This window comes from Podarcis bocagei (genome assembly GCF_964188305.1).
Source record: "Podarcis bocagei genome assembly, chromosome: 5".
Classification (NCBI taxonomy): domain Eukaryota; kingdom Metazoa; phylum Chordata; class Lepidosauria; order Squamata; family Lacertidae; genus Podarcis; species Podarcis bocagei.
In genome coordinates this window covers 42872506-42892091 of record NC_138129.1, presented here as the reverse complement: position 1 = coordinate 42892091, position 19586 = coordinate 42872506, and the positions used below count along the sequence as shown (strand labels likewise).

At 43.9% G+C, this 19586-nt stretch overlaps 1 protein-coding gene across 5 annotated transcripts in view; it reads left to right on the top strand.

Annotated features, from left to right (window-relative positions):
- CDK18 (cyclin dependent kinase 18) overlaps positions 1–19586 on the top strand; it is a 96631-nt gene that overhangs the window by 57484 nt on the left and 19561 nt on the right. The window contains exons 3-4 of one of the 5 annotated variants that reach the window (XM_081193518.1): positions 5311–5465; positions 18641–18738. In XM_081193518.1, coding sequence (XP_081049644.1) covers positions 5342–5465; positions 18641–18738 — 222 coding nt within the window. In that variant the 5' untranslated portion in view covers positions 5311–5341. Of the gene's footprint in view, positions 1–5310; positions 5466–11588; positions 11908–17823; positions 17981–18640; positions 18781–19586 lie in introns of those variants that run through there. The other 4 variants (XM_081193517.1, XM_081193520.1, XM_081193521.1 and 1 more) reach the window with 4 other exon arrangements.

Below are 19586 nucleotides of genomic sequence, written 5' to 3'. Positions count from 1 at the left end.
CATTAATACTGTCTTGGAAACAAGCAGGAACTGTTAACAAACTACATGCTCCAAATCTGTGTGCAGGCACTTTGAAATTTAAAATCTAACAATGCAGTATGAAGCAAAAGTAGAAGGAGCCTCTAATAAATGCTAAAGAAGGAAAGAAGATCAGTTATTGCTTCACCCAAGGGGGGCTGAGCCTTAGCACACCACAGTGTTCTATTTATTTATTTTGCTTGGAAAGCCTATCAGAGTAATCTTATGCAAGTTTCACACATTATGCCCAAAGTCCAGGATTCCGTTTCCCAAAGTGGCTAGAAAGCCTTTAAGTAGGGTGTGGAGACAATAGCTCTCTTGAACCATAGCGTTTATAATTGTATACACTGTTTTCCTGGGACATTGCAGCGAAAAGCTGGTAAGAAATATGGTAAATAAATTCCCCCTTCAGCAACTGACATTGAACTGTAGCCTGTTGCTGCGAAACCTTAGTGTCTAGTATATGCGAATAGACATTCTCCATGAATTTGTTTGAATTCTTTCCAAAGCTAGCTAAGCTAGTGCCTTTGCCACATTTCACAGCAGCGAATTCCATAAATCTGTTATGATCTGTGTGAAGAAGTGCTTCCTTTTGCATGTCCTGAATGTACTGCCAACCGACTTCATTGGGTAAATCCATGGCTGGCTTCCTGCTTTCGATGTATATATAGAAAAGTTTGCTGTTTTGCCCCTGTATTCTTAACGATGGGTTCCTCACATATTGTTCTTGTTGTTGTTTTCTTGCTCTATTGTTAAATTGCATTTGTTTTGCCAGGATTCTTTCTTATTTGAGTGACACTTCCACATCTTTAAGGAAGCCTTCTTGCTTTTTATAGCTTCCTTGGTTCTGCTCTTGCTGGCAAGCTGCTCAGCTATCTTTTCTAAAGTATGGTGTGCTCAGCTTCTATTGCTACAGCTTTAAATAACCTCCAGATACCCTGAAGACATTTAGAGACATAGAATCGTGGAGTTGGAAGGGATTTCGAGGGTCATCTAGTCCAACACCCTGTAATTGAGGATTCCCAACTAAAGCACCTATGACAGATGGCCATCCAACTTCTGCTTACAAACCTCCAAGGAAGGAGAGTCATCCACCTTCCAAGGGAGTCCGTTCCACTGTCAGTAAACTCTTACTGGCAGAATGTTCTTCCCCATGTTATCATAATCTTCTTTCTTTTAACTTGAATCCATTGGTATGGGTCCTATGCTCCAGAGCAGGAAAAAACAAGCTTGCTCCATCTTCCATGTGACAGCACTTGAAATATTTGAAGATGGCTATCATATCTCCTCTCAGTCTCCTCATTTACAGGATAAGCACACCCAGATTTTTCAACCGTTCCTCATAAGGGCTTGGTTTCCAGACCCATCATCTTGGTTGCCCTATTCTGTACATGTTCCAGCTCGTCAATATCCATCTTAAATTGTAGTTCCCAGAACTGGACACAGTATTCCAGGTGTGGTCTGACCAAAGCAGAACAGAGTGGGACTATTACTTCCCTTGATCTGGACTTCTGTTGATACAGCCTAGACTAGCATTAGCTTTTTTTGCTGCTGCAGCACACGGTTGATTCATGTGAAGCTTGTGGTCTACTAAGATCCCTAGGTCCTTTTCACATGTAACCAATCACAAGCCCAATATCCCCCATCTTATCCATCTTTGACCTACTTGGCTTTCCCTTTAACTCATTTGTATATTTTATTTTGTAGAAGTTTTGTCATTTGAAATTGAATGCATCTGGAAATTGGAAATTTTCCTTTTACATATATACCTAATTTGATAGCCCTGTATTCACAAAGCCCTTGCTTTGCCAACACTTATTTCTTGCCCTGGGCACTGCTCAGCATTAAGTCCAGGGTCACTTTCTCTCTCACACACACTTATTTATTTATTTATTTATTTAAATACAAGCCACACTTTCATAGAAAATAAACTACATCTCCCATCAGCCAGATTGGCTGGGGCTGATGGGAGCTGTAGTCCAAAGCATTTGGAGGGCACCAGGTTGGCAAAGCAAGAACATGTCTAGAAGAGCAGCAATGCTTGGGATGCTGGAAACTGCAGCCAGACTGGCCTTCGTGCCCTGGGTGCATATGTGCTAATTAACAATTGAAATGTCCCTGTGGAAGCAAAGTTAATTAATGGGAGCACAAGATGTACAGTTTTAGTTGCTGTGTTTTGACAATCTCTCTCCTCTGAGAGGCTGCAAATTCCTAACTGTATGTGAGCTGAAATAAAGGAGACCTGAGTCTGCCCCAGCTAAGGCACTGTTATTCCCTGGGCCCCAGATGTACAGCCCAACCAATGACACATATTTTACATTGAAATCTAAGTCTTAAACTGAGATGATTCTCTGAGAAGAATCCTAGTCTTGCCGTCTAGCTGCTCCAAACAGCTGATAATCTATCGTGCTTATTAGTTTTGTTGTGGGGTGGGGGCGGGGAACCCCAAGGGGAAAGCAAAGCTGGTTTGAGGCAGCTGCAGGCAGCAACCATCTGCTAATGTTTTTAGAATGAATCATTTCTCAGGTAAAGGCCAAGGAAAGGTGGCCTGACTAGAATGCAGGCAGCCTGAGAGGAAGCTGAGTGATGAGCTCATTGTTGCTTTTAATAGATTGTGTTTATAATTTGAAGATAATGTCTCTCTAGCTTTCAAGGATGCTTTCACAAAACCACAAAATTGGCCCCAAGTGATCTTGAATCTGAGGCTTCCTGAAGCAGCCATAAACTAGAGACAAAGTGACAACTGAGTTTCATTATGGGTGGTCAATTTCAGTGTGCTTGAAGTGTGTATTTGGAGGCTGATGTTGGGGACATAGATGTATCCAGATTGCATTTGCAATTGCTTCTTTCAGATTAGGAAGCAGCCACTTAGTGTGGTGGCATTTTGTGCAATTCCAAATCATTATGTAGTATTTCATGGCATTTGCATGCTGCCCATCTGGGCAGCTTCCAATAAACAAGACTTATTTTCATTTGAATGCAAAATGAGACTTAAAACCAAAGCCTCGCATAAATAAAACAAAAACAAAAGTTTCCACAACCCAAAAAGTTAAAACACAGATTTAAGAACTGAGAGGCCCAGACTGCAAGTTGTTTGAGTGAACAGAAAGGTCTTCACCTAGTGCTGAGAAGACCACACAGATGGTCTCAAGTAAGCCTCCCTGGAGAGGGCGTACCACTACCAAGGTGGCACAACCAGAAAGGTCCTCCTCCTGCCCTGGTCTCATTCAGTGGGACCACCTGGAGCAAGGCCTTTGAAGATGATCTTAAGGTTCGGTTGGGTACATGTAGGACACATTAGTTTTTAAGTAACCTGATCCCAAGACATTAAGGGCTGTAAAGAATTCGAGAATTTACCGTCTAGCCCTGGGATGGGGAAACTGCAATTCTTTACCCCATTTCCCTTGGCTCGCACTGATGGGGTAATTAGAAGGAGGGAGAGAACTATACAATCTTGCAATGCTGCAAACCCCACCCACTTTGGACTGTGGCTCCACCCACCATCTGTGCTGACTCTGCCCACCATTGGCTATGGCCCAGATTGACTTGTCCTATGGGTCAATCGCCCATCATAGGAAAAAGATGGGAATATTGTTCTGGGCTTTGGGGATGAGTAACCTATGATTGTTCAGTTTTTGTTTTGCCATATGGGATTTAGGTAACCTTGGGCAAAATATCTGAATGTAGCTCCTCTCTCCAGATACTTTTATTCCAGTCAGCAGTAATAATAATAATAAATTATAATAATTTATTATTTATATCCCACCCACCTGGCTGGGTTTCCCCAACCACTCTGGGCAGCTCCCAACAGAATATTAAAAACACAATGAAACATCAAACATTCAAAACTTCCCTAAACAGGGCTGCCTTCAGGTGTCTTCTAAAAGTCAGATAGCTGTTTATTTCCTTGACATCTGATGGGAGGGCGTTCCACAGGGCAGGTGCCACTACCGAGAAGGCCATCTGCCTGGTTCACTGTAGCTTCAATTATTGCAGTGTGAGAACCATCAGAAGGCCCTCGGTGCTGGATCTCAGTGTCGGGGCTGAACAATGGGGGTGGAGATTCTCCTTCAGATATACAGGGCCAAGACTGTTTAGGATACTTGAATTGTGCTCAGAAACATACTGGTAGCCAATGTAGGTCTTTCAGGACTGGTGTTATATGGTCTCAGCAGCCACTCACAGTCACCAGTCTAGCTGCCACATTCTGGATTAGTTGTAGTTTCTGGGTCACCTTCAAAGGTAGCCCCACATAGAGCACATTGCAGTACAGTCGTACCTTGGAAGTCAAACGGAATCCATTCCAAAAGTACTTTGACTTCCAAAATGTTCAAAAACCAAACCATGGCTTCTGATTGGCTGCAGGAAGCTGCTGCAGCCAAGCAGAATCTGTTGAAGCCCCTTTGGACGTTTGGGTTCCAAAAAAAGTTAGCAAACTGGAGCAATCACTTCCGGGTTTGTGGCATTCGGGAGCCAAAACGTCCGAGTTCCAGGGCATTCAGGATCCAAGGTACGACTGTAGTCCAATTGGGAGATAACCAGAGCATGCACCATTCTGGTGAGACAGTCTGCGGGCAGGTAGGGTCTTAGCCGGCATATCAGATGGAGCTGGTAGACAGATGCCCTAGACACAGAATTGACCTCTGCAGGGTCAGTATTGGGCTATCATTACCAGGCACCTGCCAAGGCCCAAACCTTACTTATCGTGGGGTCTATTGCTAACCCACCCTGGCCATGCTCCTCATCCTCCTTATTGCTGTTGCTCCCTTTTCACCTGTCATCTACCAGCCTGCAAACCAGAAGGTGCAACAGTTTATCCTTGCTCTGTCCTCTCATTTTGAGCAGACATATATCAAAGTCAATGAGCAGTGGTGTGGAGGTGGGTGCTCTGAGAGCATATTTCCCAAGCCCCACCCCTGTCCACCTAAATCTGGAGCTGGCACTTCCAGCCAGTGTCCAATACCAGAAGTTGAAAGCACATACGCTTTTCTGTATAATCAAAACTCTGCATTTAAGCACATGCAACTGCTGCTGTTGTGTTACATTGGACTCTAAAAGTCCGTTCCAGGCCTGCTAAATATAGATCCATCTCATCAGATGAGAAATAAGCTCTAACCCAAAGTTGGATGAACTCCTCCTGAATGGAACACTGGATATTTTTGGGGGAAATATCTGTCATTGCAATGGGGCTTGGATTTCCTCCTCTGTGCTTGGATTGCAATGCCCAGGTACACTGCTCTCTAATCTGACTGAGTTCCTCAATGGACTGTTTTTTCTTCCTTCCCAATCCAGATCCTGTTGTCACCTTGCTACAGAAGGTACAATGAACAAGATGAAAACTTTCAAGCGGCGTTTTTCCCTTTCGGTTCCCCGGACAGAAACGATTGAGGAGTCACTGACAGAGTTCACCGAGCAGTTTAACCAGCTCAACAACAGAAAGAATGAAGGTAAAAAAATAACAGGGGTGAGCAGCACTGAATGGGAGGTGATGGGGAGCAGGTGTCAAAGCCCATCTCAGGCAGCTGAAGTTCCCAGAGACAATAGGTGTCCATACAATTGGGGGTAGTGCCTGCTTGGTGGTGATTATGGTTCCATTTACTGTATTTTTCGCTCTATAGCACGCACCTGACCATAACACGCACATTGTTTTTAGAGGAGGAAAACAAGGGGGGAAAATTCTGAATGAAACAGTGGATGTATCATTTTTGTGCCTCATGCTGTGGCCACAGACATGTGATCTGATGGTGAGTTTGGGGTAGCCCAATGCAAAAATCCTGAGAATCCCTGTGGATCTGTGCTTTGTAACCACGTTTTTGCACCATTGTGGCCCCAGGCAACAGTGGGTGCGTGATTTTTTTGGTGCAGGCTGTAGCCATGGACATGCTATGTGATCTGATGGTGAATTTGGGGTGACCCAATGCAAAGATCCTGAGGACGTGTAACCACGTTTTAAGTGGGGAGGGAAGGAAAAACGCAGAAGGGACAAGGAGCACGAGAGGGGTGTGCAGAGAAGCAGCTGGCTAAGAATGCAGGAGAGGGATTTAACGGGAGGGAGGAAAGGAAGGCAAAAGTTCCCCCCCCACACACACACACCCAAGCCAGCCCTCTCTCTCTCTCTCTCTCCCACCTGCATATTTTCCGGCTGCCTGTGAGTCCCTAAAATGCTTTCCTGGACGCAGCAGCACCAGAGCACAGAGAGGAATTAGAAGGAAGGATGGGATTATTTCCTTTCCCCTCTGCTTGCCAGGAGGGGAGGGGATTTGCCTGCTCTTTGTTCCGTATGAGCAAACAGGAACCGAAACAGAACAGGGTGGGCAGTAAGACCCTGAGGCAGAATGCAGGAAAGCAACAGCTTCCTCTCTCACAGAGCTCCCTCCTCCCTGACGCGCGCGGTTGGATTTTTGCTGGATTTTTGCTCCGGCCAGTCGGCTCCAGGGACCACACATTCGCTCAATAACAAGCACAGACATTTCCCCTTACTTTTTAGGAGAAAAAATATGTGTGTTATGGAGAGAAAAGTACGGTAATTTAGTTTACATGAATAAATAAATAAATAAATAAATAAATAAATAAATCTCTCTGTTTCTGAGGTACAGAGGTGGGTGTGGATCCTTATATAGGCAAAATGGCACTGTCCACACAAAAATAATATTGGCATTAATCCATTATACAGATAGCAGAGCCTAGGGCTTGCCAATCGGAAGGTCGGCGGTTCGAATCCCCGCGATGGGGTGAGCTCCCGTTGCTCGGTCCCTGCTCCTGCCAACCTAGCAGTTCAAAAGCACGTCAAAGTGCAAGTAGATAAATAGGTACCACTCCAGTGGGAAGGTAAACAGTGTTTCCGTGCACTGCTCTGGTTCACCAGAAGCGGCTTAGTCATGCTTGGTAGATGAAGGGAACGCAGTGGATGTAGCCTACCTTGATTTCAGCAAGGCATTCAACAAGGTGCCCCATGATATTCTTGTAAAGAAGCTGGTAAAATGCGGTCTTGACTATGCTACCACTCAGTGGATTTGTAACTGGCTGACTGACCGAACCCAAAGGGTGCTCATCAATGGTTCCTCTTCATCCTGGAGAAGAGTGACTAGTGGGGTGCCACAGGGTTCTGTCTTGGGCCCGGTCTTATTCAACATCTTTATCAACGACTTGGATGATGGACTCAAGGGCATCCTGATCAAATTTGCAGATGACACCAAACTGGGAGGGGTGGCTAACACCCCAGAGGACAGGATCACACTTCAAAATGACCTTGGCAGATTAGAGAACTGGGCCAAAACAAACAAGATGAACTTTAACAGGGAGAAATGTAAAGTATTGCACTTGGGCAAAAAAAAATGAGAGGCACAAATACAAGATGGTGACACCTGGCTTGAGAGCAGTACATGTGAAAAGGATCTAGGAGTCTTGGTTGACCACAAACTTGACACGAGTCAACAGTGTGACATGGCAGCTAAAATAGCCAATGCAGTTCTGGGCTGCATCAATAGGAGTATAGCATCTAGATCAAGGGAAGTAATAGTGCCACTGTATTCTGCTCTGGTCAGACCTCACCTGGAGTACTGTGTCCAGTTCTGGGCACCACAGTTCAAGAAGGACACTGACAAACTGGAACGTGTCCAGAGGAGGGCAACCAAAATGGTCAAAGGCCTGGAAACGATGCCTTATGAGGAACGGCTAAGGGAGCTGGGCATGTTTAGCCTGGAGAAGAGGAGGTTAAGGGGTGATATGATAGCCATGTTCAAATATATAAAAGGATGTCATATAGAGGAGGGAGAAAGGTTGTTTTCTGCTGCTCCAGAGAAGCGGACATGGAGCAATGGATCCAAACTACAAGAAAGAAGATTCCACCTAAACATTAGGAAGAACTTCCTGACAGTAAGAGCTGTTTGACAGTGGAATTTGCTGCCAAGGAGTGTGGTGGAGTCTCCTACTTTGGAGGTCTTTAAGCAGAGGCTTGACAACCATATGTCAGGAGTGCTCTGGTGGTGTTTCCTGCTTGGCAGGTGGTTGGACTCGATGGCCCTTGTGGTCTATTCCAACTCTATGATTCTATGCTGGCCACATGACCCAGAAAAACTGTCTGCAGACAAACGCTGGCTCCCTTGGCCAGTAAAGCGAGATGAGCGCCACAACCCCAGAGTCCTCTGTGACTGGACTTAACAGTCAGGGGTCCCTTTATCTTTACATCTTCTAGAAACATAAGTTGTACAAAATAGAATGTTGAGAGGCAAAATAATTTAGAACCATCATGCAGAGGAAGTGAGTTTTCCATTCCATTGCTTTGCATGAGTTTATTCAGATTTTTGCAACTGGAAGGAAAGCCACTGCCAGAGTAAAAAAAAATACTCTACCTTTTAGCAGGTAAATTATAGAGATTTTACTGTCATTTATTAAGAGAGGAAGCATGGGTTTTCTAACTTCCTCATAAGGCAATTAGTAATGAGGAAGATCCTCTGACTCACCCATAGTAGTAACAGGGACCCAGACTTTTCCCTCTGTATGCAAATAGGTTTTCAAAATGACAGTACAATAAAACAACAATTTATAGGTCCTCTTATTTGTCTTGTGCCTGGAACCATTAGCAGTAAGAGAGCTCCGGATGATTCAGGGTATAAAAGTGAAAAACAATGAATACAAACTAAGTCTATACATAGATGGCATTGTGGTGACCTTAACTGATGCGGTCTGTGAAATTAATGGAGCTAGAGGTAACTGAAAATGGAAAATTAGCTAGTTAAAAATAAAGACAGCGAAACGCAAACAATTGGAATTACTCTGCAGAAGAGACATCTGGTGTCTTCCAGATCACTTGGACTACAACAGCCTGCAGCTGTTGAGAGCCAACATTGTCCTGGTTGGAGCTGATGGGAGTTGTAGTCCAAAACATCTGGAGGCCACCAGGCTGCTGAAAGCAGGGCTAGCCTATCATTTAAACAACAGGCAAAGTAAGGTACTTTGAGACACACTTGAATGGTAGAAAAGAAGAACTATGTACAAATAGAAGGAATGTGTTTTGATGTTAAATCCCTAACAGGACAATAGCTACAGTTGCATCTGCCATTTTCAATATGGTTTTCTTCTGTAAATATGGTTTTATTATCTCAGATTAGCTTATTGTTTCAAGTGCTGCCCACACAGCTGGAAGTTAACCACATAAAGAAATAGCAGGAGCTTTCTCTCCAATTTTTATAGGAAAGAATGAGAAACATAAACCAAAGGAAACAATAGCACAATATGCGAAGAAAGGGAAAGGAATGGAAAACTTTGATCTTCAGTTGTGTTATCAGAGCAGTTGTTTACAGACAGTTATGGATTGGATCTTGATGTGTTTATTTATTAGATTGGGTTTTGTTTTATTTGTTTATTCGTTTCCACATTAGTGCGTCAGGCACCCTACAAAGATAGAAATATATACAAGACAAAATAATATGTTGTTTTTTTTAAAAAAATGAGATAAAATTATTCCAAGTACAATAAAAACAGAGTGGCAGATGGTTATGCCCAGTTAAAATCCCCATAAGGCTGAGTACTCATATCATAGGCCAAAAGCCTCCTCTTTAAAAAGGTCTTTGCCTGACAGCAGAAGGTTAATCAATGAAGGGGCAAGACCAGCTTTCCAGGGAAGGGGATTCCGGGGGGGGGGGGTGGATACTGAAAAGGACCTCTCTTAACCCTTCCAGATGGGCCTCAGATGGGCCCCATAAGATCTTAAAGCCAGGGTGGACTTATGTGGAAAACAATAGTTCTTCAGCTGCCCTCATCTTAATCTGTGTGTGTCCTTACAAGTCATAACCAGCACTTTGAATTGTGACCAGAAACTGACCAGCCGCCAAGAACATAAGAAGAGCATTCTGGATGAAGCCAGTGGCCCATTTCGTCCAGCATCCTGTTCTTCATGAGGTGGCCCAAGCCATTTTACTGCCTGAGGCAAAGGACAAGGTGGTGCATTCCCCATTCTGTGCACAAAATCTTCCTAGACTGGTAACTGAATCTTACTTCAGCACTGGTCTCAACCCTTGAGGGACTCTACTTTCTATCTCTCTCCATCAGAGAACTGTCCATTTATTCCTACTCTCTGCTTTCTGCTATTTCTCCAGTTCCTGATCCACGTCTGGATCTCTCCTCTTATTCCATGACTACTAAGCTTACTCGAGAGTCTTTGGTGAGGTGCCTAGTTGAAAGCTTTTTGAAAGTCCAAGTATGCTATGGCAACCAGACCACTTCTGTTTAACTCATACAGATACAAGAGACAGGACTTGCCCTTGCAGAAGTCATTCTGGCTCTGCTTCTTCTATATGCTTGGCTAGTTGATCTTTAACAATACCACCCATTTAAGCAGAACAGACATTAAGCTAACCAGCCTGTAATTTCCAATTTAAAAATTGGTGTGTCATTAGCTACTTTTGACATTGTCAAAATTTATGAGCTATATTTGCATAATAGAGAGAAGACAAACTCTAGCTTTGTTCAGAACTGGTCAATTAAATACTATAAAACCAATCACACTCCTCAATGAATAGAATATATGCTTTTGAATTGTTCTTGTTTGATTATAGTGGAATCTAATTGTTATGGGGCTAATCTTGCATCTTTTTCAGATTTCTTAAGCTGCATATCTGTGCACAGTTACCTGAGAGTAAGCCCATTTAACTTAGTGGGGCTTACATTTGAGTAGATGATTGCACTATTAATATATTGATTTTAAAAAATTTGTAATTAAATTTTAAATAATGTGCCCATTATTTAAGAACATGGATTGTCTCCTGTTTCCTGGCTAAAACATCCTGCTCAAGTTTATGGTTTAGTCTACAGTAAGCCTGTAATGTTGTGCTCTGGGCATCACACCTAAAGCCAAAATTGTATATAGTCAAAACCCATTGGGTTCAATGGCAAGTGGGATTGCCAACATCATTTCCCACAGAATCCTATCCCTTTTCATATATTTTTTGCCACACACGTAAAGCTGAATGTGTACAAGTTAAATGTGCTTAAGTTAAGGGGTTATTGTATTTGCAAACAACAAGAGAAGAGTGGGGTTTGGCTAAACGTGGACTATATACAGCATTACAAGGTAGTAGCTTTGGACTCTGCAAGGAGCTTCGTACCAAATGATTTCACTTCCAGGTACCAGCACCATATTTCTGTTACTTTGATTTTGTTTTTGATTTTTTTTTTTAAAAAAAGCTTTTATTGTAATTTTGAGCCTTTATCAGCTGTCTTGGAAACTTATTGAAGGGCAGCATATAAATCCATAAAACAACCTAATATTTTCAGTCATATGAGTTCACTGCTGTCAAGGACCAAGGACAATGGCCCTTGACTCCTTCCTCTCTCTCTCACTCTCTCCCCCTCTCTCCCTCTCCCTCTCCCCCGCCCCCTCTCTCTTTCACACACACACACACCCCTCACCTGGGCAGAGGGAACAATAAATCTCGCATAGGAAAACTTAGGTCAACGATCAGAAAAGCAAACAATTACCTAACTGGGCACAAGGAGTTCCAGGCAGTGCCACCTTTGGGCTTGGCGTAGTCTGATGGTACAAAGCTGGGGGTGATATTTTTCAAAGTCCCCAGCAGCCCAAGAGGCACCTTATGCTCCTCCAGCTATACTGACCTCCTGTTGTGCCAGTCCCATTTGGAAAAACTAGGGATGTCATTTCCCTACCTCTGATTTACAGCTATTGGAGACCACTGAGGTCCTTCTAAGAACAACAGCAGAGTTGCAATTGGACTAGCATTGGATTACAGTTCATTCTATTCCTCTTCTCTACAAAATCTCAAAGGGAATGTGAAGCAAGTCAGGAAGATTATCTAGGCTCTCTGCCTATACAATGGATACAGTAATTGTTTTCTCTTCCTCTTCCTCCCACTCCACAGAAGAGTTGTAAAGGTAAATGCAATAAATTTTGTGCATACAGACAGACTAGCAAATGCTACAGGCAGAAACAGATTGAGGGGGATGTCTGGTTTTTCATCGGGTGGCTGATTGGGGTGTAAGAAATAAAAGATTAGAGGAAAGAATAGACCATATAAAACAGATTTTTGTGGAGATTGGCCCTTAGGACTGAGCAGAAATGTTAACGCTTAGCAAAGTAATTAAAAGTTTGCAATTCAAGTAGAGCAAAGAGAGATTCTGGCCTCTTTCCCCAGGAGATCAAAGCTTGTTTTTGGCAGAGGCAATGTTTAAATATATTTATAAAAGGATCGAGACTTGTCAAAGGCAGCGGCAGTGTCTGCAGTTTCTCTTTTAATTTGCTTTGATATTGTATGCACCCTCATTATGCTCTGACTGTCGAATCCTGCTGTAATCCTCATAAAAAAAAAAAGTGGAACAGAATCAAACAGGTCTCTGCAGTGTTCACCCAGAGTCTGCTTACATCTCTAGTCAATACCTTGGCCAAGGCAGTTACAGGGCTGCAGCCCAGTAGGATTCCTGCTATGGAACTCTGCTTGCTTGGCACTGTCTTTCACTTCCCTGCTGACTGAGTGGGATCACTAGCTTTTCTTCATAGGGAAAATACTCTAGCCCCTTTCTCTTTTTCACCTGGGACAACCTGAATTCTGCTCAGCATTCAAAACGTGGCTGTATGACAGCTTTTTTATTATTGTGGTGTTATTATACTTGCTGCTTCTTCTTTACATCACATTTTCGCCTGCCTAATAATCATTTATATTGGATTTGCCATTTTGATTGATAGCTGCCAGTGCACTAGCTAGTGAATCTTCCATGTGCGGACCTGTTGGGAGCTCGGCAAAGCATGAGACTCTTAATCTCAGGGTTGTGGGTTCGAGCCCCATGTTCGGCAAAATATTCCTGCATTGTAGGTGGTTGGACTAGATGACCCTCATGGTCCCTTCCAACTCTACAGTTTGCAATAATAGAGTTGTGGTTCGAGGACCCGACCCCCGCGAAGTGAAATGAAGACACAAGGACACGTGATATAAGGTTGATGGGCTAGAAAAGGCCACAACTTTATTGATTACAGCAATGAAAAGGTATTGGCTTAGGCATTGGATCGCAACAAGTGGGTTTATTCACCAGTAGGTGGAGCCTGTTGATGCTAATCCAACTATAGGCTCACCCCTGCTGTCACCAAGGGTCGTGCCATGGCCTCCCGCCAAGCAGGCATCGGACGGAATACACGACCCCCAGATTCCTTTAACGGAATACCCTGTTGAAGATCATGCAGTCCAACCCCCAGCTTGGTACAAGCTCTACTGTGCAATCTGGAGACAGATCTTGTTCCACTGTGTATTCTAATGCACTCATGATGTTTGTTTTCAGGGCCACCTAAGCATCATATTTTTAGCGAAGTAGTTTTACAGGGTAGTCTTCTACAAAATATTGTGTGAGGTTGGCATGACACACACCTCATGTTTTGCAAGTCTTTACTCCTATTTGATGTGTTAATTCTGAGTTTATTTCTTTATTCATGTGAATGTCATTAAACATCCCTACAATAGATTTACACTAGGGCAGAAATGAAATGGCTCTCCCAAATTTTCTCCCCATTTGCAGATGGCAAATCTATAATATCCATATCGGAAACCATTTTGGGGGAGCATTTTGGGCCACACTGAACCAGTATTCGGGAAAGGGTTCACTTATCAATGATGGCCAGGAAATATTGATGCTTTGAAGAAGTTCCATCTGCAGTTTTTCATGCCTGCAATGAGTTGTTCAATACAGGCAGCTGTTTTGATCCATGCAGCGGGTACAAGTTCATTGGTTAGTGAGCAAATCGTACAACTGTCCAAGTAGACTGAAATGAACGCAGTGAAATCAATGTTTGCCATGTAGGGTAGTTTTCAGCTGGTGAGACTGTCAGCTGTAACCCAGCAGTAAGTGAGGAAGAGTGTGAGGGAACATGCCTTGGGCAGCTCAACATTGTATTTTGGTTTGCTTAGAAGTCCACCTGCTGATATTTGGCCTTTTCATGCTCATAGACTGCATTTCCTGTGATGAATAAAGCACACAGAGCAGATGCAGCTGGAAGGGGGTTTGGGTACATAAGAGATTTCCAGTTTGGACTAGTGATCAATTCTGTTTTTCTGTTCCTGGCAGTGATCCCATCCCTATCCATTTCATCTGTCCTTCTGATTATGTTATCATTGCAGGAATGGTGAGAAGTGTTCTCACTGCCCTACTCCCCACTGCTTTGTGGCAAAATGACCAGGGCAGCCTTTTGCAAGTGCACATCTTTCAGAGGAGTGAGCACACGGGAGGCCTAGATTAATTTTCATGGTAACATCATACTTTGAAATGCTTGGTAGTGAAACAGCAGTTAGTATTGACTGTAATGTTTCTCAAAGCAGCCTTGGCATATGCCCCAGAAGCTAGCAAATTCACAGTCTACCCCTACCACCCAAAGTATATGTCTGTTAAGTAACTTCATTATATAGTTCCCATCCTTTGCTGTAGACACACCGCTTTATCGTAGCCCTTTATGGTTAAGTCTTTTATGAAACCACCACAATTGCCTGATGTGCACTCCTGGGTTTGTTTTCAAGTGTTTCATTGGCTTTTAATATGGTATAATTATAATGGTTGTAACATGCCTCAGGACCTTGTGGTGAAGGGTGAGTAAGAAATCCCTTAAATAAATAAATACTCTCCTGCCTTTTACCCCTGCCTCTCCTGCTTCTTTTGAGAGTTTACAAAATTTGGTTTTTTTAGAAGGAATGGAAGAAGCAGCACAATCTCAACAGGTTCCTGCTTCTCTTCTGTCTCTTTTTGAGAAGCATGGCTTTGATGTGTGCAGTCATGTTTCAGGCAATTGAATCGTATCGCCATGCCACTTCAACAGACCTTTTCCCCTGTTGGCAGCATTTCGGCAGCATACTTGTTTGTTTGCTTTTATAATAATAGTCAGCATTTAAACTTGCACTAGAATGCTTTTTCATCTATATATAAAAACATTATTTGCACAATAGCTTTTAAACAAGAAGGGTTTTAACACAAATTTCATAAAATGATTAAAAAATATTTTTAAAAAGCTAAAATGGTGTGCTTTATCATAGAAGTGTAGAGTTGGAAAGGACCACAAGGATCATCTATTCCGATCCCCTGCCATGCAGGAATCACAGCTAAAGAATCCTTAAGAGATGGCTTAGGTGCATGATTACTTTCCTGCTCAACAGAACTTCAGCTGTCAGGGAAAAGGCTAAGCTTTCTTGTGCCCACTAGTGAGGACGGAATATAGCAGGATGCATATGCAAAAGTCCACATGCAGCTCCATATACAGCTTACAGGGAGGGAGAACTAAAGAGCAGAAATTGGAAGGAGCCATTTAGCAGTGTCACTTGGCAGATCAGAAACAAGAGGATGATTTGCATCTTTATGCCATGCTGGCTCCTAACTGTGTTTGAAATCTGACTTAGGTTAAAATTATGTAGGTAATTTCTTTTTCCATTTTTCCCATGACCATTTTTTAAACATGGACAACGTTGCCTACCTCCGCAAAGGGCTTATGCAATCAGTTCGCGCTGCCAAATTCAGTCTTGTTTGATTGTGTGTCATGTATGGTGCTTCTGCATCCATCTTTTGTATCCTTTGTCAAAAGAGCCCAGTTTCTGCCATATGGAAGGGCGAAGGCAGTGGGCAGGAAGCAGGGCTGAGTTCTCATTAAATGCTACATCTCTGTCCAGAAAGATGATAATTAGCAAACAGTTCATTTATTTGCATGCCTATCCTAGAAATAATGCCTCTGCAAATTCACAGGGTTTTATTTCATGGGTTTCTGGGTGACCTGCACTGAACTTGTGAACCGCTGTCCTGGGCCTTTGAGCTCCAGAACCTCCAAGCAACCTGTCATTCATCACAAGCCCTATCAAGCTTAAGTGCGGAGCATAGAACCACAAGCCAGAGAGAAGTAGCTTTCCACAGAGGACTTCTGAACCTTCTTTGTTCATATTTCATTTTCCATTTGTGACTCAGTAACACTTCAGAGCTGTGCTCTCAAGAGAAGAGGTCATTTAAATGTTTTACAGCACAATCCTATGCATGCCTACTCAGAAATAAGTCCTATTGAGTTAAATGCGGCTTACAGGTTACAGGATTGTAGTCTTAAAGGGTCGTTTCTCAAAGCAGCAGAACCAGTTAAAAGGTTAAGAGTAGGCGCGCACACACACACATATATATAGAAAATATTTTTCCCACCTTTATGCCAAGTGGCTGAAAGTGGTGTATGTGGTTCTTCCACTCCCTATTTTGTCCTCACTAAGATGATGATGATGATGATGATTATACCCCATCCATTTGGCTGGGTTTCCCCAGCCACTCTGGGTGGCTTACAGCATATATAAAAATTGTAAAGCATCAGACATTAAAAAGTTCCTGATACAGGGCTACCTTCAGGTGTCTTCTAAAAGTCAGATAGTTGTTTATTTCCTTGACATCTGATAAGAGGGCATTCCACAGAGCGGGCACCACAACCGAGAAGGCCCTCTGTCTGGTTCCCTGTAATCTCACTTCTTGCAGTGAGACCACCAGAAGGCTCTTGGTGCTGGACCTCTGAGTCCGGGCTGAACGATGGGGATGGAGACGCTCCTTCAGGTATACTGAGCCAAGGCCATTTAGGGAATTAAAGGTCAGCACCAACACTTTGAATGGTGCTTGTCCTGGGAGCCAATGTAGGTCTTTCATGACCTGCGTTATATGGTCTCGGTGGCCGCTCCCAGTCTCCAGTCTAGCTGCCGCATTCTCAATTAGTTGTAGTTTCTGAGTCACCTTCAAAGGAAGCCCCATGTAGAGCGTATTGAAGTAGTCCAAGTAGGAGATAACCAGAGCGTGCACCACTTTGGTGAGAGAGTCCACAGGCAGGGAGGGTCTCAGCCAGCATACCAGGTGGAGCTGGTAGACAGCTGCCCAGGACACAGAATTGACCTGCACCTCCATGGACAGCTGTGAGTCCAAAATGACTCCCAGGCTGCGCACCTGGTCCTTCAGGGGCACAGTCACACCATTCGGGAACAGGGAGTCCCCCACATCCGCTCGCCCCTGTGCCCCCAAAACAGTACTTCTGTCTTGTCAGGATTCAGCTTCAATCCATTAGCCACCATCCAACCTCCAACCGCCTCCAGACACTCACACAGGACCTTCACTGCCTTCACTGATGTATGTACGTTAGGCTGAGAGATGGTGACTAGTGCATGGGTGGGTCCTAGTCCAACACTCCAACCACTACACCACACTGCATCCTCTCCAAAGGGCTCTTTTCACAGCTGCCATATTTTGCCATGGCTGCCAACTAGAATTGGGGACCTTTGATATGATAAATGTCATTCTCAACAGCTGTTGGGGGAGGGGAATCAAACCTGGTAAAAACACAAGCATTATCTAGACCAGTTCCCTCATGCACAGCAGATTGTGACCATCTTCTTCTGGGAAGAAGGCTTGTGACAATCCTTCCTGTTTGGCGCGGCACATTAAAATACATTTGGGCCTTCACACCATCATTGCTACTGGCTAGTGTGCTCTACATGGGAGGATTAGTGGAAGTTTTAGGATACTTTCAATGAGCCTGGGTCCTTAGGTTAGCACCTGGATAGAACACACACACACACACACACTTATGGGGGATGGTTCTGAAACTGGGACATTGGTGTGCTACTCCTTCAAAGTGTACCCCCGAATGGTTATGGCATTTCTAGGACACCCAGAAAAATGGAATGGGGTGTGCGTATAGCCTAAGATTCACTAATCAGTAGTGAAATTGGAGAATTGAACACTTTGCCACTTAGCACTCACAACGTGAGGCATGATGTTTACTTCATAATAGTTGCCAGCATTCCAGCACAAAACAGAATGTTGGGCTGTGGGGATTCTATCCTGGCCTCTTTTAGTCTTGGGTTGGGTAGGGGGAACTCCATGTAGCACAGCAACCAGAAACAGATCTGTGCTTTCGGAATAGCAGCTTAATTTACTAGTATGCCATACACAAAAAAATTATAAAATAAAATTGGTAAGAGCTGTGTTAACAAGCTACAAACATGGGGAATTTTTTATAAAATATTTCAGGCTTCTCTGCCACTCAAAGCCTTTTGAGTCCCTCTTTCAGTTATGTCTCAGGGCTGCTTCACTCCTATGGTTTCTTATATGGGCATTATTTTTTGCTTTGGGAGACCATGTGTGCAGTCACCTCTGATGAGTATAGAATATGGATGTCCGTTTGCTGAAACAACGTATGATAGGAAATGGCAATTGGTTGTTGCTTCATGTCTGTGCTCATCAAAATGGAAGCAGCAGGTGGAGACGTCTGGCAAGTTTGGGGTTGTCCTTTCTTATGGGTGCCATTTGGGAACTAATAAAAATGCTAGAAGGTCATGCAAATGACCAAGTCTCTGTGAGCTGCAGTATCCAGATGCAAGGTAGTGCTTAACTAGTTAAATCCATCCAGGTTAAGTTTTTTCCAGCTGTAAATTCCTTAAATAATGTATGGTGTTAAGTCAAAAGTATAGTTAAGTGTCCTAAGTGCTCAGGATAGAACGGATTAAAAAGGTTAGAGCAAAAAGGTCACTTTGTTTGCCTTCATTCCTCTCAGCAGTGACTCCAAACTGTCCAAAGTGTTGACAGTCTGTGGAATCATCTGGTCAATTGCTATCTGCTCTTCTTTTCTCATCAGATATGGCACAAGGGCGCCTGCATCTGAGTCAACTGAACAGGGACATCCAGACGCAGCCCAGCTCCACTTCGCCTTTGGAAGGCCCGTCCCCAACCGCTGTGCGTTACCGAAATGGCAACCAGCGTCGGTTTTCAATGGAGGTGATACGCAGTTGCAGAGTGCAGGGAATCTGTATGGAATGTTAGAAATTAGACTTGTGTACAAATGGCCTAAGGGACACGGGTGGCGCTGTGGGTAAAACCTCAGGGCCTAGGACTTGCCGATCGTATGGTTGGCGGTTCGAATCCCCGCGGCGGGGTGAGCTCCCGTCTTTCGGTCCCAGCTCCTGCCCACCTAGCAGTTCGAAAGCACCCCTAAGTGCAAGTAGATAAATAGGGACCGCTTTATAGCAGGAAGGTAAACGGTGTTTCTGTGTGCTGCGCTGGTGCTGGCTTGCCAGAGCAGCTTCGTCACGCTGGCCACGTGACCCGGAAGTGTCTCCGGACAGCGCTGGCTCCCGGCCTCTAAGTGAGATGAGCACACAACCCTAGAGTTGGACACGACTGGCCCGTATGGGCAGGGGTACCTTTACCTTTACCTTTACAAATGGCCTCTTGAATTTCGCCACCCTATTTGTGGGCACAGAAACTGAGTGGGTGGGGTGCCATTTCACACAATTTCTCCAGAGGGAAAAGAAATTCTCCAGCAGTTTCCCGGGCATGGCACTCACCGTTAGCAATGACAAGTAGCATAGACTCTTTCCTCTTTTTTTGTCGTAGTGGCAGCCTGGCCATCATTCTACATCCCCCACAATGCCAGTGTTCCAGGACATTGTGGAGCTGAGATGGCAGCTGCCCCCAAAATAATAATAATATTGGGGGGGGGGGGTATTATGCAAAGTGGTCTTCTTTTTCTAGGAGGCTGAGAAAAAGAAAAAGAATTCTTGAAATGCTTTCTGAAATGTCAT